At 23.8% G+C, this 19,831-nt stretch overlaps 1 protein-coding gene across 2 annotated transcripts in view; it reads left to right on the top strand.

The window, feature by feature from the left end:
- Positions 1-17,352, top strand: part of LOC129615798 (putative phospholipase B-like lamina ancestor) — a 30,310-nt gene extending 12,958 nt beyond the window's left edge. The window contains exons 2-5 of one of the 2 annotated variants that reach the window (XM_055531167.1): positions 2,107-2,161; positions 14,359-15,262; positions 15,343-15,459; positions 15,541-17,352. In XM_055531167.1, the coding sequence (XP_055387142.1) occupies positions 14,994-15,262; positions 15,343-15,459; positions 15,541-17,077 (1,923 nt within the window). In that variant the 5' untranslated portion in view covers positions 2,107-2,161; positions 14,359-14,993 and the 3' untranslated portion in view covers positions 17,078-17,352. Of the gene's footprint in view, positions 1-2,106; positions 2,162-11,446; positions 11,550-14,358; positions 15,263-15,342; positions 15,460-15,540 lie in introns of those variants that run through there. The other variant, XM_055531168.1, reaches the window with a different exon arrangement.
- Positions 17,353-19,831: the final 2,479 nt, after the last annotated feature.

The raw sequence follows: 19,831 nt of genomic DNA, 5'->3' as shown, positions 1-19,831 counted from the left end.
ACATAAGCTAAAGGATGAACGTTATGTCATTGGTAACCGCAAGGAACCCAAATCGATCAACATCAACCTAACTTCATAAAACGGCAATCTAAATGGATCTCAAAGCAAAACGTAAAAATTGAAAAAAATTCCTCTGAACAGATTCAATACCACATAAAAGTGTGTCCAAACCTAACAACTATACTCTAGAATCGGCCTAACAATACTAGTTAACAATATTAATTAACAATAATAAAATTTAATAATTATATTAGTAAAAAACTTTTTTGAAAATATATTTCGCCTGGGCTTATGCAAAATTGTTTGGTTGCCAGAAAGTTGTTTCGATAAAACAATCGGCTTCGTTTATTAATATTTATTACCTGACTTACAGGTTCTCCTAAATTACTAAGGGGAAATGTGCTATTTTACAAAATTCGGGTTCCATCAACAACATTCTTAACTTGTAGATAATGAAAAAAAAAATTCATTAAATTTTCGAAATATATACTTGTAAATAAATATAGAAATTATTACATACATATGTACATAGTATACAAAATTGAAAGTGAAATTTGTATAAAATTAATTTTCATAATTTGTTATTTTAGATTATGAAGAATGCAACTGAGCGTGATTTTTCTTAGAAATTCTTAAAAAAATAATTTTTCGTTTTTCATTTCTTTTGAATTTAGGTTATAAGGTTAATTGGGTTAATCAAATATTTTATTACTTAAAAAATTTTTATTTTTTTAGGCAACAAAAGCCTCACGTTTTTTGTAAATTTTTATTTTTGTTAAAATACGTGTATAAAATAAAACTTTTAATTTTTATTTTAAACTTTAAAAAAATTAAATTACACGTTTCTTATTATTCTATACATAGGTGCTTAATTTTTTGTTCTTAATTAATTTTTTACTTCCTCTTACATGACACGTTTATTACAATGTGTATAAAACAAAAATGTCAAAAAAAACTCAGTATATTCAAAGCCTTCACTATTTGAAAGCAATTTTCATAAAGAAAAGTTCTTCGAATTTTCTTAAAAAAATCTTTTAAGATTTTCTTTAAATCTTAAGAAATATTGCAAACCGGAACAAATTTGACATCTAATTCTTAAATTTCAGTTTACGTAAAGCTTTTTCCATGTTTCTATAATTAATTTTGAAATTGTAACGAATAGGTCTCTAAACCACATTAATTCATATTTTGAGGGAAATTTTAATTTTATAGCTAACATGGTTATTTCGAAAATAAGAGAATTATCTTTGCAATTGATTTTTTTTATTTGTCTTATATCTAAAAGTGTATATTTAGAAAAAGAAAAAATAAAAATAGGTTTTTAAGGTCAGTTAAAGGTTAAATAAAGATAGACTATTTAAAGAAATAGCAACTTAAATATAATTTTCGAATAATGGTAGACTTTTTTGGAATAAATCGTTTAAAGTAAAAACTTAAGATTTCGCCTGATGTACTCTAAAATTTAAAATTTTTGGATATAAATTCTAGAGAACTAAAATTACCCAAAATTATTCAAGGTATTACTCGAATAATAAATTTTGTTTTTTGGTAATACAGATGTTAAAAATCATCGAAAGGCAAAGATAGGCAGACCCAAACTGTCGTCAGACCTCTCAGTAGTGGGGGATTTTTACCCAACTTAAAACGCAACTTGATAGTCATACATTCTCAAAACTAGTCAAACTTACTAGCAATTAGTTTTGCTCTATCGTGTGTTTGTGCCTACATTCCGTGAACGAAAGCACGGAAGCACTATCAAAAACTTAATGCCGAAATCGAGAGATCTCGTTCGCTTCAGTGTTTTTATCCAAATCTTCTCCCTTATACCTTTATAAATTTTCTCTATATTTCTTTTCTAATTCTATTGTTTTCTTCTTTACATGTTCTTTCTATCTGCGCTTAACATGAAAAGTTATACCTAGTTATTTCGCTGTGTTTTGGATTGATATACTTCAGCACTATTGAAATTCAATTACAGTGCACTTAATAACTATTGCTACATATAGACAATTATTTCCACAAATTTTGTGTTATATAAGTATATATGTATATAAAAAATACTATGAGAAAATTATCATTATATCTCATTATTTTTTTTTATTACAGATTTCAATGGGGTGAAAGCTTAAATGGCATTTTTTCCTGGACCCTGGGACAAAAGGTATAATACATAACAGTATTATTTTTGTTATTTTATAATTTAATTTTAATTTCTCACTAAAATAATAATAATATGCTTTTTGTTAATATGTGTAACGTGCGCTTTACGTAATTTAATGAAAACGAGAAAAAATGGAGTTGACCTTGTCAACTCTGTGATACCTGTACGAATTTGTTATCCTATGTGTAAATAAATATGCCATAACTGACTATGGAACAGACTATGAGTTTAAGTTGTTCTATTACCATATTAATTTATGCAAAATTTCAGTATTGTGTTTTTCAAAATAATGTGTGTGCCAAACTACTATTGAAGTTGTATGGCAGCTACCACAAAGAGCCAAGCAATTTTAACTAATTTTATCAAACACATCGGTCCTATTAATATATTCGTTTGTGTGAAATTTCAATACCATAGCTTTTATAGTTTCTAAGATATAGCCAAATAAATTTTGAAGTTGTTGGGCAGCTACCCGAACCGGTACCCCAATCATGTCCAATTTAAATAGAGTTCTGGCACTTACTAAAATAAATCATTTATGAAAATTTGGTGAACTTAGCTCGATTTGTTTTGAAATTATCACTGACGAGCGGACGGGCAGACAAAGCTAAATCAACTCAGAATTCGACGCCTATTATGCATTATTTCTTAGCTTTACAAACGGTAAGGCAAATTTAGTATACCCTTCGAACATACGTTCGTACGGGTATAATGAATGGGAAAGAAAATTCTTTAATCATAATGTCCAATAGTTCTCGCATTCTTATACTTGAATGACAACGCTGAAAAATTTATGCATACTTATGTTAAAATATTTTATTTTGAAATATAATTTTAACTTACTTAACTTAATACAATTTTAATAATATTTTATATGATGCATCGAAAAAACTCGTCCACATATCTTATAATTTTTATAAAAATCTAAATTTAAATTTATCAGTTCGATGATTTTGAGAAAATGTTGTAAGTATATTTATAGATCTATGTATGTATACACATAAAACGATTGCCAATTTTCTTTTATTTTAATTTTCGGAATACGTGCGTGAAAATATGCAATTACACGTTAAATACAAGTACAATAATGCAATACGTTAACAAAATGTTCGAGTATTGTTTGAAATTTTTGAATTTATACAAATTTCCAAAAATAAAAATACATTTATTCAATAGAAAAAAATTTTAAGAATTTTGCCGCCAATAATCCAATTGTTCAATTCAAAATTAGGACAATGTCGAAAGTTTTTACTTGTTCTGGTTTTCCTGTTTTTAATTTTTTCCTTAATTTCCGAATTTTTTCATATTAAATATTGATGACTAATAATACTGTCGAATTATTTTAGAACAAAATAAAGTTATTAAGAATAAACCCAATTTAATATAAAAATAACATATTTTTAGGCGTTAAAAAAAATTGAATTGTCAGTTTTCGGTAAAAATCGGAAGAAAATTCAAGGAGAGAGAAAAATCTCTTCTTAATTACATTCGTTTTCGACAAATTTAGTTATTAAAAGCATATTAGATAATTTGGAATTTGAAAATCGGTAAATTTGACAAATTTCAATATTTTTACAATTTTTTCGCGGAGAAATTTTAAATCGAAGGTTTTGTATTAAATTATGTGTTTTTTTTTGGTGAAGTTTTTTAAATGGTAAAATAATTTATTCGTATAGCTCCTGAAGTAGTTAAAAGTATAGAAATTTCATGTTCCTCTACGACTCTATAGGAAAAATATTTCATTGTTGAAAATTAAAAATTTAATATAATTGATTTGAATGGTTTTTTAGCGTTTTGCTGAAATAATAGCAATTAAAAATTTAATGTTGTTCCAATTATATTTTATATAGCTAGAATAATATAGTATGTATATGTAGAACGATTTTGAATGCGATTTTCATTTTATCAAAATAAATCAATAGTAAATTGCTAGAAATAAAGAAAAATCTTGTAATCATCATTCAAAATAGAAATTATGGGCATGTAACTTTAATTTTAAGTATACGCTCCTATCAATAAAATTTTTTCTAAGATTAATTACAAATAATTTTCATAGCCAACAACGTATGAAATTAGTAAAATTTATAAAATTTAAATTAAATAAAATTTATAAAAATAATTAAATTTCATTTATGATTTTTAATTTTTAAAAACCATTTGGAATGATAATGGATCATTTTGAAATCAAATATGATTTATGTGTTTGGAGGTTTTACTTTTGCAGAAAGAGAATTAAGATACGTGATTTTATACTTGTTGAAGCAAAGTTTCTGTGAAGCGCAATTATAATATTCCAATTAGTTTTAAAATACGGGGAAGTAAAATAGAATAAGTTCTCAAAAGAAAAATTATATAAAAATTTTAAATTCAATATTATTCAATTATATTTAAAATTGTATTCATCAATTCGACATACAAACAGGGTTGCCACTCATGAAAAAATTAATGGTCCCAAACTGATAATAAGCTTAATTTTAGAAATTAAACACTTGTTTGTAGTCTAATTTTAAATTTAACTCAAATTTCAAGATTTTTATTTTGAAATTTTCATTAGGTTGCGTTGTTTGTCTGCTGTATGAAGTCTAAAAAATTTTTGGGATATTTGAAAGAAATTTAGAGTGAAATCTTTAGCAAAATAAACATGTATCTAGAAAAATGACAATATAATGCTTACATGGCGCAATCTAATAAGAAAATGTTAATATTAAATCCTGAACATTAAGAGCATTATACACAATTTATAACTTTATTTTAAGATCTAGTACCATCTTTACAATCAAGTTTTATATAAAAAACTTTTGAAAAAGAGAATAATTTAAATTTTCTCAAAACTTTTGAAAATGGGCCAAGTACGACTAATTACGATATAATTGGGCCGTGAGGCAAAAATGATTTTAAACAACAAAAATGGGCCACGTTTGATCCATTTGGAACAAAGTGGCAATACAGAACACAAATGTATATTACCTAATGTAAGCCGGCGGTCAGATTACAGAAATAATTTACGCAATTACCCTGCACGTACTTATCTAAACAGCACTTTGGGCTCCTATTGAAAGCAGTTCTATTCACGAAACTTAATTTGTAACAATAAAATAACGTAATATTTCGATTAAGTACAATATATCGTAAAAGAATGGTACATATCGTATTTTAAAATTTGAAATTTAAATTTTTTACGATAATATAATAATCATTACCACTTAGAAATAAACTTCCTAGAATGATCCACATTATATTATATTGGCACTAAATAAATTATAAAAAACTTTATTTAACTGTTCTTAAATGTGCATAAATAGTAAGCATTTTAGATTTCATAAAAATATGTATATAATAAATATAATAATATGTATATAAAAAAATAGTCTGCTTTTGTCTTATTAAAATTATATGTACAATTTACGATTATATGCGTATGGTAATTAACATATTTTGTATATAAATTAGATCTACTCTATGTTTCTCTCTAAATTAAACAAAATATTCAATTTATTATTAATTGATTCATGCCATTTACATGAAAGTGATTAATAATTGAGTTGATATCGTCAAGAAAAATACGTATACAACTTATGACATGCAAAATAAATTGCATCACTTTAAATTTATTCCACTTATAAATCGCATGTGTTTCTAAGTATATAACAGTTCTCTATATATTATAATTTTAATCTCATTAAAATGTCAAAAGTTTATTAAATAATTATGTTAAACATATTTTATTTATATACTTGTAGATGCACTAAAATTATATGTATATACACATTATATTTTATGCACAAACTCATTTTCATCATAAAAATATTTTCAATGAGCTCAATGAGTTGAATGAATTTAAAAAAATAAGAATATTATACATATATACTAGCTTTATTATATATGTTATTATTATATAAATTTCCTGTTTATTATAAGTATATGCATATATAATTTTAAAAGAAAGAACAGTAATCGTCTTGACATTAAAATAATTCGAAATTATAAGTGCAATGTTATGCGGTTACTAAACGCATTACTATTTGCAATTTTTCTTACTTCCGCGTATGCTCTTAAAATAATTCTATTGGAAAACGCCGAGAAAATTTAAAATTTTACTTTTACCTGAAAATAAATTTTCATTGTCGTAAATTGGAAAAGTGTAAAGAAAATTTTTGGGTTTCTATGCAAATGCTTACATATGATGATTTTCGTGAGTCTAGTATAAACGCACGTAATGTGGCATTTTGAAGAATTCAATGTAATTGAATTTTATTTTATTTATTTTTTTTTATTTTAATTTCATTCATTTAAATTATATTGAATTAAACAGCATTTTTATGAGTTTATTGCTTCTTTATTAATTATTTGAAATTTTCAAATGAATAATTTTCAATATTTTAATATGAAAGTATACCAACATTGTTTATTTTGTTTCTATATACAAATTGTATGCTAGTGTTGTATGGGGTGAAGGTAATGAATTAAGGATTTTAAAGAAATATTTTTATGCTTATGAATGAAATTTTTATACAATAAAAGAGTTGATCAGTAAATTGTGCAGACCACTCATAGTTTTTAATATATTATTTCAAAAATTTCTTATATAACACTTTTTGAATTATTTTTGATCTTCAAGATTAATAACTATTGAGTAAAAAAGCAAATTTTTTTTTGTAAATCTTAATAATATTCTCGTATAATAAATGTAAAATCCCAATTGAATAGTTACAAAATTGTAAAAGTCACATGCATGAATACCTTCCTATTCTTATTCATTTATTAGATTTTTAAATTAGTTTGTGTCTCAGATGTGGTACATGCGTTATCCGAATGTCAATTGAAACAGTAAAACCGAATATTTTTGAACTATACTAATAATATTTCACTATAAAAATCAATCATATAGAACAATTGAATAATGAAAATTTCAAGCCTTCCAAAAGTTTTGTTTCACTTTAAGAGGGTTACTGTGTCATTGGCAGTTACCTCTGTAACCGCCAATGTTAGAAAACAGTTCTATCTTTTTGAGTTTTTTTTTATTTTAAATTTATTTTTCAATGGAACAAAACTTACACGTGTGTATATTCATTATAACTACATGGAATGTTAAAACACTGAACAATGCACTTGTACAATAATTTCCCACTTATAAGTATAACAAAGAAATTAAAATTTACAAAATTACTTGCTCAAAGAAAAGTTACTCTTATTGAAGTGTGAATAAACAAACTGGAAAACAATATCACTAATAGAGTTTTTCCTTTTCAGATTCAAATGTATTTCCATATCATACGTATGTTTGACTATGTTGGTTGGTTAGTTAGTTGAAGTGGCGGGTGCAGTAGGTCCACCGAATCCTCAATTAGTACAAATGTGCTAATTTGTTAATCATTGAGTGTACGATTACAGGTGACCTATCGAAGCCCTGTATCATGTAATCTAATGTTTACCCTATACTATTAGAAATTATCTTATATATTTTAATTAATATTCATATATGAGTACATATGTAAGATTGTTTACATTTCGATTTCAATACTTTGAAAACAATACTCTTTTTTCCTAAAATTCCCATGTAAAACAAAATAAACAGCAATCAATCTTTTCAACAATGTTTGCAATATAAGATTTTTATCATCATATTATATACCATAATTATAATTAATATTGTTAATTGTGAAAAATTTATTTAGAAATTTTTGTTGAAAAATTTTGTAATTTAACAGATTGATAATAATTTAAAAGAAATGAAAAACTATCTATAGATTTTATTATTTTAAGAAATATTTTTGAAATTTCACTAGAAATTTTAAGAGTTCTGAATTCTGTCAAAATACTTCGTAAAATAAAAATAAACTTTCTAATATATAAGAGGTAGATTTCTGTTGAATTTTTGAATATTTCCATAAAAAGATTCTTGATTTTCAGTATATTATTATAGTAAAAGCAATTATTATATTTACAGAGGCAATTTCAATTTTTTTGTTATTTGAACTTATTGCACTTATGTAAGAAACAGCCTTATGCAAGTGAGTGGATTTTAGGATTGAAATACGAGCATTTCTTTTATATATCGTTTTTATTGATTAAAACCAGTTTTCCGATTACCATTTTCAAAATATTTAATGTTTTCTTCTTCTTTAATCTTTTATATTCTGTTATACGTATACCAATACAATATAACTTCAGGCGAAAAAAAAGGTGTAAAAATAGTTAATTTAAAATAAATAACATTTTTTGTTTTCAAATAAATTAAAATTTCATATAATTTAAACAAAAAACAAATGGAATATTTTTTTAATAAATCTGTTGCAATAAATATTATCAAATATAGTTGACAGAATAATTGTTCGAAAAAAAATCAACATTTTTTAAATTTCCATTAAAATGCAAGTGATTATGCAAATTATGGTGTACGCTTAAGAAAAACAAGGTTCGTATGCTTTAATATTTTACATAATTTACGTAATTAAAAATATAATTAAATTAACTGGTTTCTTATTTTTTTTTTTTCGGTTTCATTAATTAAAATTTAAAGTTATTAATTATTCTGTCAAATATTTTTTAAATAAATTAAAATCTTATTGAAATAAACTTTAAAAATTCCTGATTTAAAAATTGCACTAATACTGTGTATATAAACAATTTAGCTTATGAGTTGTAATTGCTGAATTGGCAAGTAATATATTATTATTGCAATTTTGAACTCTTGGGGTTTATTTACCAATATTTAGCTGTGGTTTTTGGGATTTTGAGAAAAATGTCAAAATCTTGCAGCAACTATTACTGCGCACTTATCTTGAACAGCTATCTCAAATGGACCGATTGGAATGTCAAAAAATTAAAATGATGAATTTATTTAAGATAAATAAATAAGTTCTTTAAATTCGAAGAAAGTCTTGCAAAAAATTACAACTCGCTTTAGCAATGACAAATCAATTACAAGTCATTTTGATTTGTTAGTTTTCTGCTGCAAATGGTTTCAAGTATAATTTCATATAGACGACATTCAAATTATATAGAACAAAAAATAACAATTTTACATAAATTTAATCACCTTATACTTGGGAAGTACAATCTAGTTTAAGACATCGTATAAGGTTTGGCTTTTATATTACGATATTTGCTCCCATTATTGTAAATTTCTGGCATTATTCATTAAAATCTTAAATTGTGATTTAGAAATATTAAATTTACGGTATTACATTTTATATCACCTACATTAACCGACTAAACATTACATTAATCGCAAAGTATTACAAAGTATTCTATTTTTTATAATGAATATACAAAAATATATTTTCATTTTATATTAATTATTTCTAATGTTTAATTATTTCTATTAATCTTATAAGAATAAGAAAAAATAAATAAGTATAAATATTCCGCCAAAAACTGCAAAGTTCAAAATTATTTGTAAATATATAAAAAAAAACATCAAAAATTAATCATCTATATAGCCGCTATTAACGCACACAGCACACGCTTTTAAGTAAACATTAATTTAATTGAAAAATATTTCGCATACTTAAATGTTCTTGCTTAACTATCAAATTATATGCGTAACAAACATAGTACAGTTTTCATTAATATTATAAATGAATCATTCAATAATGGACCATTGTTTGAATTGATCTAACAAACTACTCGTACAAATACACATGTATGTATACATGAATCATAAAATTAATGACTTTGTAGTAAAAGTTTTGTGTATACGTGTAGATACGTACGAAATTTTCTTTATTATACGCAAAAACCGCATGATCTATATTAGATAAGTTCATTAGTACTTGACATAGAGCATAGATGTTAAAATTAAAAATGTAGTCTAGCAATTTTATGATTTTCAAATAGCACATTTCCGACAAGTCTAGAACTCATACGATTTAGGTTTAAATAATCAAAACTATTATTGATTTATATATAGATATGATTTTCTTACTTTCGTTAATACTTGCATATATTTAGGAGATATTTCAAATGTAATAATTTTAGAAAAAATTCTAATACGTATACTATATGAATGAAATAGTTTTAATAATTTAGGAAAGTTTAGAAAATTTTAATATATGTATATGAGAAAAAAGTCATTCAGCCTTTTTAAAATTTTTTATTAGTTTAAAATAATCTTCAATGGCTTTGTCAAAATATACTTACATTTTCATTATGTAACGTAACGCGAAAGAGAGCGCACATAAAAATTTTATTACTCAAAAATGATTTATTCTTTAAAACCTTCATGCATACAATTTCAGCTTCTGTATCTTGGTTGACCTAGAATTTTTGTAAACGGACTGACCGATGAATTAAGCCTACAGACTGTCAATAAATCGAAAAAGTACATATTTTCCGCAAATTTTTTGAAGATTTAAACAAACTGCCTGCTATTATTAATTTCGTCACAAAATAACAGAAATCAAATAATAATATTTGGTAGATGTATGTACACAAATAAATAAAAATAAATAAATATTAAAATATATAAACATAAACTATAATAATAAACTAAAATATTATAAAAGAACTCGTGTATATTAGAATCATAAAGAAATTAATAATATAAAAATAAAATAAATTTTATTGTACAACCGAATAATATAAAATTTAAATCGCAAACACATATTTTTCACATTTCACTAACGCCACTCAATGCGATCGCGCGCAGGTTTAAATACAATAATTTCAAAATATTATTAAGAGAAAACAACAAAACAAAAAAAAACAGAAAGAAAAACAAAAATTACAACAACAAGAAAACAAAACAAGAGCAAAATTTAAAAGAGCTTTTAAGGAATTTCCGGTGAATCCCAATCGTTCAGTTTGTTAAGAGACGCGATCGTGTTAACAAGTTTATTTTGAATTTTATTTTATATTATTTAAAAAAAATTAAAATTAAATAATAAATTTGTGTTTTTTTTTTGTGATACACTTTTGTGTTGTCATTGTTATGCATTTTTATAAACAAAATTATTCACGTTTTGTTCATTAATAAAATAACAACAGAAAATCACATAATAAATAATGGTTGTGTTGGAAAAATAAGGGAAGAATCAATTTTAATAATAAATTATGAATAATAAAATAAAATAAGATAAAATTAAAAAATATTTTTTTGCAAAATTTTCTTTTAAAATTTGAGAAAAAAAAAAATTGCTTTACAACAAAAAAAAACAAAATTATAAACATTTGAAGTTCTGAAATTTTAAGAACTTAAGAAATGAATGTGAAAGGCGAATGAAATTCGTTGTAAACATTTCAATTCACTAAATTATTTTGACATTAAATTAATTTAATAAGAGAATAATAATATAAAAGAAAGAATTTATTAAATTTTCTTAAGTTTTTTTTTTGAAAAAAATTTTATTTCTGTTATATGTGATTAAAAAAAATTGAAACCTAAAAGGTAAGATTTGTAAAGATCATAAATTGTGACAAAAATTTTTTTTAACATTATTTCTGTGCCCATGAGACAAAACTGATTAAATTAGTCTAGCTTAAAATCGTGGTATTGCAACATTTGAGTTCTTTATATATTTAAATTACAAATCGAGTGGAATTGAATTAGTTCGAAATTTTATTAAAAAAACTTTATTAAACAAGAAAATGTTGGAAAATGGAATTGTAAAATAAAAATAATAACCAGATTTTAACAAATTATTGTTACTTTTGTTAGAGTTTTCAAATTTTTTTCGAACAAAACTTGTTTTTTTTATTCAAAATTGCTATTTGTAGTTCTGACTTAGAGGGTTTATAAAAATTCACGCAATAAATTGTGGATTTTAAAATTTTTTGGAGTGGAATTTTTTATACGTTATTGTTGTATACATTATTAGTACATGTTTATGTCATTGTTTATTACAAAAAAAAATAGTTAAGATTATTTAAATATTTATTTTTACAAATATTTTTTTTAATGTTTTAAACTAATTTCCTGTAATAATGAAGCGGAAAAAATTTAAACTGTAAAATACGGGAAACAAATAGAATTTTGTTGGTATGTATTGACTTTTTTGGGGTCAGGTACTAATTTTTAATAACGGTATATATAGCAGTAATTATTTCGTTTTGTGGTGAAAATGTTGAATAAAAGAGAATTAGTAGAGTAGAATATAAATTAAATTATTTGATTTGGGTGGGAATTAGACTTATTTAGACTTTAAATAATTTACTTGTGATTATGCTCGTCTGCTTTTCTATTAAATATAATTGTTTATATAGAGTTAAATACTTATTATTTTAATTTTATTTCTTATAATATTAATATGTAGGAAAAACGGAATAATTGCAATTAAAATATAATCATATTTTTACAAATAACATAATTTTCGATATTATGTGTAATATGTCATAAATATTGTTCAAATCCCTATAGGTTGTGATATTATACAATTAATTCGGTATGACTTAATGTGCATACTTAATTTTTGATTTTGGGTTTTTCAAATCTATTAACCACAAAATAATCACGTCAATTTGCTTATATCGCACTATTGCTACTCTAGATTTTAATTTTAAATTTTTATACAAACATTTTATTGTAATTATAATAAGTATTTACTTTATAAATGTTAATAATTTTATGTTTATTCTTGTTAATAAAATTCATGAACATAGACAAGAAAGTCTCTATTGGTAATACTCGCTAATATCCATAATGTTACAAAAAGATCTAGAATAAATTAGCATTAAATTCTTTTGGTCTGATTTTCCTATGACATTGCATAAATAATGTGCAATAACTGCGTTCATTCTTTAGTATGAAATGAAAATATTTTGCTCATAGTCAGACTTATTGTACGTTGTAGTGGTAGGTGAACTCATAATAATATTGCTTGATTTGAAGGTTAGCTATTGTTAACAATCATGCCAATTTCTTGTCATATGTCAAAAAATATTATACTTTGAATGGCAAGACTGGTATATTCTTCATATTCATTAAAATATAACTTCAAAAGTTTAAATATTTTACATTTTTTTATTATTAAGGAAAAAAATAAAATTAATAATTAAAATTTAAAAATATTAAATGTCAAGAGCTTAAAAAAAACATTTTATAACTGATATTATGCATTTTATTTTTATTTTTGTATTTCGACATAAAATATTGTTTAACATAAAGTGTTTAAATATACGGAGTTTTATTGTTGGCAGTAGCAATCAGTAAAATAAATTTGAACAAGTGTTTTCCATTTATTTTAATCAAACACATACGTATATGTACATACGTATGTACTAATTATATATGTAAGTATATGCGTACAGAAAAGTGAAACAATGAACAGAATTAAAACATGATCCTTTAATTAATGTTGAAAAGTAATTAGAAACTAGTTAAATGCTTAGAAATATAGTGAAACCTGTCAGAGGCGGAATCACAAGAGACAGGTTTGGCGGGATGGCTTAAACAGAATCTAGACTTTTACGTTTTTCGAGTTTGAAAGCTTTCTATCTTTACAGTAGCAGAGACTTTTTCAGAAACAGTATATTAGCATTTGTTTTTTGTGAAATGACAGGTTTCCGCCTTACGGTGAGACTATAACAGGTTTTACTGTAACTTTATGTTATGTAAACCGATTGCCTTTTATTTAAAAAATTAACACTTTACCATTTAATGTATACATTAATGTGTTTTATATATTTGAAATATTTTAAATGAACTTTTATTGTTTTAGAGTTCAAATTAATACATACTATTATATATTATATAATACATAATATATATAATGTAAATATATCAAAATTAAATACTACAAATGAAGTTATGTAGATGACATTTGTTTGCATTTCAAAAATTAATTGGAACAAAAATTATTATTATTTGAACAGAAGGGAAAGAAAGTGTTAAGCCAATCACACATTTTATTTATACTTAACATGACGTTTAAGATATTTTAATTTTTTAGATTATTAAAAGTGAAATGATGTGGCGAAATTCAAAATATTTAGAGAGTATGACGAAAAACTAATTGTATTGATCTAAATATGTTTTCTATATGGGTTGATCTGATTTGTTCGAAATCGGTGAAATTTTCTGTTCGGCACTTTTGAGTTGTCATTATAAGTATGATTTTTCGAAGTTCTTATATTCCTGATTTTCAATTTAAATCCCTAACTATTAAATTAACTAAACCTATAATTAAATTAAATAATTTTTATAATTTTATAAAAAATGTGTAATTAATAATTAAAATAATTTTATTTTCTTTTTACAGGGAAAAATTTCTGTGTTGAAAACGGACGCTATTCGATTGAGAATTATTTTTGAAGACAGCGTTTTTCTATTTTTTCATTTCATCTTTAATTATTTGTTTTCAAATATAAAACAGTTCTTTTGCGCTTCTTTATATTTAAAAAAAGTTAAAAAAAAAATAATAGAAAAAGAATTAAATACAATCTGGAAAAGTTTAATAAGAAAAAATTCTTCAACTTTGGAATTCGCTTAATTCATATTATAATTATTCAGATGACCGCAGTGGTCCTTAATGCTTTACCGACGAAGGTAGTAGCGTTTGCTGCAGCCGAAATTGGATTAGCTGAAATACGAGCTGTAATTTTATTGAAAATTTTTGTTTATTTCTTGTTGAGAATTCAACAAAACTTAGAGAAACCGGAAAAAGTTTGCTCATATGAAAGATTATCCGACCTCAATTACATTCTCGTAGCATCATAGCAGAATTTTATAATTAATTTTTATATAAAATTAAGGAAATTAGATAAAAATTAGCAACAAATTTATTGAATTTAGTAAAATTTTTTATTTAATAAAAAGTTGTTTTAACTTTTGTCCTGCATATATACATTTGGTTTATTATCGAATATATACGACAATAAAAAATTTTTTATAAAAATGTCGACGAATTTAAAAGTTGTTGGTGCATCTTGGATTAAAACTAGAATAAGCACATTTATATTAGTTGCAGCTGGATTTTTAAGTATATGTGCATTATTTATAGCTAAAATTGAGAGACCAAAATATGATGGAACATATTGTGCTACAATGTTTTGGAATGAAAAGACTGGTTTTAATATTGAATATTGGAAACAAAGAAATGATTTACATAATATTCCGAAAGGTGCTGCTAGAATTTGTTATAAGGATTCAATGTACCAGAATGGGTAAATTATATTAAAAAAAAAATTTAAATCACGGCACATTAATTTAAATTAAAATTCAATATTTTTATATTCAAATATAGATGGTCACAATTAGAAATAGAAACAGAAGAAAAGTATCCAGATTGGGTGCAAGCTTTTGGAGCTGGAATGTTAGAGGGCACCTTAACTTGGAGTAATATTTATCATCATTGGGCCAAGTAAGTATAAATTTTATAAAATAATGAAATTGCAAAATTAAGAATTTCTCCAATTCCAATATTATATTTATTTTTTTTTAGTACGATTTCATCACCGTGTGATACAGATGAAAGTTCACAAAATTTTTGTACATGGTTACGTGATACAGTCGAATCAAATTATGTTGAAATGAAAAAAACAGCTAAATTACGAGCAAGTCATGATCATTATTGGCATCAAATTGATTTATTAACATATCAATTGGAGGGTATGTATTTTGGTTGGCAGCGAGGAGCTAAAAGAGCACGTTCTGGATTAGAAGAAGATTTTGAACTAACAGATTTTCTATTATTAAATTTAGCAGCTGATATTCAAGATTTAAAAGAGAATTTCACATTAACGTTAGAGAATGGAAAAAAATCTTTAAATAAAATTTTTCCAAATGCTAGAGCATCAATGCTAGTGAAATTATTCCCAGATTTTGAAGGAAATTTTAAATTTATTATGGGTCATAGTGCTGCTGCCAGTTATTCATCAATGTTACGAATGCAAAAACGTTATAAATTTAAATTTCATGTATCTCCAATTAATTGGAATACAAATACAGTACCAGGAACTGATATCAGTTTTAGTGGATATCCAGGAATTCTAGCTTCAATTGATGATTTTTATATGATAAAAGGACGTAATGTTCATTCTGTTGTAGGTGGTGTTTCAATTCGCAATGAAAATCCAAGTTTGTGGAATGATATAAATAATAATAATTATCATATACCATTATCATTTCGGATTATGACAGCTAGCCGTTTAGGTCAAAATCGAAAAACTTGGGAAAAATCAATAGGAAGATATTCTATTACCGGTTCAAAACAATGGATACGTGTTGATTTGAAAAAAATTAATTTATTACAGAAATTACATTCCAATAATAATTATAGTAAAATTGATGGTTTAAATGATTTAGGTGTACATGACATAATATTGCTCTCTGAACAAGTTTTAAATAAATATAAAACAAAAGATTTAACAACTTCTATGTCAATTAATTGGACTAGTCTTTGGTGTAATGGAATACCAAAACTTAAAGAAATTTCATTATTTAGTGGAATTCCTTTTGAAAACAATAATTCTAATATGAAAATTGTCGAATCAAATATGACTAATCTTGAAGATGTTGATGAATTTTTAAGAAAAAATGCATTTCGAGGTGATTTACTTGGAGAACAAGCTTCACCATATGGCAATATTGATATGAAATTATTTACATTTGATCCTGTATTAGAAATCACTGATTATAATGCAATATCTGGACCATTATTTACAAAACAAAAGCCAAGATTTTTTAACAATGATATTTCTATTGAATCATTAACCATAGAAGAGCCAAATAAAATTTATTCTAATGAAAATTCTGATGAATTTAATATTGAAATAATTTCTAGTGCTGAACCATCAAAAATTCCAGCTCCAGCTAGATTAATTCGAAATGATATTTTAGCAATAGCAAAACATAGATATCATCATAATCGTCCATTTAAATGGTCCGAAGTTGATGATAATGGTGTAAATCATCAAGGGCAGCCAAATGAATGGAATTTTTCAAAAGTAAAACCAGTATGGGCATGGCATTCCCAATAATTTTTCCAAATTCTTAGAAAGCTTTAAATAAATTATTTTATTTTTTATAAATACCTACATTTAATTAGTAAATTTTCTGAAAAAAAAAAAATAGTATTTTTTAAAGTTAAGTAGAAATGGCTGTAATTGTAATATAAGAAAAAAAATTAAATGCCTTCACTATTAAAAAATACACAGTAAAATGGCATTGGAATGTTTTTTAAAATTTTGTAAATAAAATATATTTTCAAAAATGAATTTTTAACAAGAAAACGCAGAAAAAAATGGAATGGTTTATTTAATTTCAAATAAGTATGAGTAACTATAATGCGCATGCATAAACGAACTTAAAATTATTCTTATAATTTTAGACATGTAGCTAATCTTTCTACGCAATGTAACTGATCCCATACATGTATTTTGAGGTTTTACCAAAAGAATTTTAAATTTCAAAGAAATCAAGACTTTCGATCACGATTCGAAAAGTATTTTGCCTTAAATAAAGCGTTTTTCATAATTTAAAACGTAATAACGTTTTAAATTTTTACTAATAAGTAAAAATTTGAAGAGAGTTACAGTAAATAGAAATCCAGAGATCATATCACCTTCAATTAATCACCATTGTATGTCCACTCAATATTAGTTTTTTAATTTTTGACCCACCTAAGGGGGGTTCTTTAATGAAAATGAAGTAAGTAATGAAGTAATAAATTTTCTATTTAGTAATTGATTTTTTACTCATCTTTCATTAATCAATTACTAAATTAACTTAAGTAATATTAAATTACGAATTAATTAGTTTTAAAATGTCACAAGAATTTCGGTTTTTAGTTAAAAATTATTTCGAAATTTTTTCTTAAATAACGTTTTTCAATGTTTCATTTCCATTGTATACGTTTCAATTGTTTCTCTTAATTTTCATAACCCAAATTCCAATTGTTTCTTTCAAATTTTCTTATTTGAATTTCGGTACAGACAGAATTGAAAATTGTATTGGCAAAAAATGTACAATGGCAACATTTAAAATATTTCAATCTTATTTGAAACACTTTATTTCATTAAATCTCTATATAAAACAAATACACACTTGTGTATAAATCTGTACGAACTGTCAATTCTGAGAACCTTCAATAATAATAATAATAAAATGAAAAAAATATATATTTGAAACATAAATAAAGTATAATTAAATATAAATTCATATAATTATGTATGTGTGTAATCAGAATGATATATTATATTAAAATGTAAGTACAAATGTAGTTGAGAGATGGCTATCTGAAAATATAAGAAAACAATAATAAATAAAAGGGAATAACACATGTATATTTATTATTATTATTTTTATTATTATAAAAATTTATTTTACACATTTTCCGCTCACCAATACTAAAGAAAGAAAAATTAAAATAAAATATTTTTCATATAAGAAAACAACAAAAACAATATACATATTTACATATGTAGGTACACATGAGAATAAAACATTAAAATAAAAATATTTTATATACGTGCATATATGTATGTATATGTAGTTGTAGTATAAGTAAAAATGTATTTTTTTTTTGCATAAAATATTTTGAAGGGTTCACTGAAACTTCCTTCTCTAAATCGCAAAATAATAAAAAAAAAATTTATATATCTATATATATAATAATAATAATAATAAAAGTGAAAATAAATAAATGAATAAAAATAAAATAATTATTTATATTTTTTTATTTTATTGAGTAATAGAATTTTAAATAAAAATAATTGGAATTTTAATATTTTATTAAAATATTTATATACCGTTATAAATTTGTGAATTTGTGAATTTTGTCGGATTTTGTGAAAGTGAAAAAGTAATATGTTTTTTTTTTTGTAATTACGAAACAGCAATTTATATAAGTTTGTATGTATGTATGTACGCTCATATGTAATTATAGTTAAAAGTTCTTCTTATTGTTTTGGTTTAGTGGGTGGTTCAATGTGATTAAATTAAATTTAAAATATTAATCAATTTACAAAATGTGTACAGTACAATAAAAATAGTTAAAAATTAAAATATTGTAAAATAAATATATAGAAGCCCGGAACAAGAAGAAAAATTGCAACAAAAAAAAAAAAAAAAAACAAAATTGCTCGCAACTCAAACCAGCAGATCTCTTTTTATTTTCTCTTTTATTTTTATTTTGTTTTCTTTTTTTTAATTAGAGAAATGCTTTTATAGTTCAGTTCAGCTACCGGAAAATCTCAATTTATACTATAAATGTGTAAAATATTTTATTTTATATTTTTTTTTATTATTTCTCAATAATAATATTGTTTGTTTGTTTGTATGTATATGCTATATATACCTATACAATGTATATTAAATATATGTATACCAACTTGGGCACATTATTTTCATATTAATGTGTGGAGTTTTTTTTTTGTTCTCCTTCTCCTTTTTTTTTCTTCTTGTTTTTTACTATACACAATAATAATATAATATATGTAGGTGTATGTATGGCATATGATGTTCGTGCATTGTATTTGTTTGCATAAATTTAAAATTAAGTACAATATTTTTATAATGGTATTAAATTGTATGAATGTATGTACTTTAAAAAATACAATTTAAAAATCACATTCAATTTAATATTATTATTTTCATTAAATTTTATTTTATTTGTAAAAGTATCTACAAAATAATGTGCTTAAATTCTTCCATAATGAAACAATGAAAATTTGTATTGCATAAATTCGATATAATAGGAAAATATCAAAACATTTTGGGAAATGTATGCGTCT

Source organism: Condylostylus longicornis, unplaced genomic scaffold, assembly GCF_029603195.1.
Source record: "Condylostylus longicornis isolate FDR11 unplaced genomic scaffold, ASM2960319v2 ptg000148l, whole genome shotgun sequence".
NCBI lineage: Eukaryota > Metazoa > Arthropoda > Insecta > Diptera > Dolichopodidae > Condylostylus > Condylostylus longicornis.
Note: the sequence above shows the minus strand (reverse complement) of the source record. Positions and strands in the feature narration are given on the sequence as shown.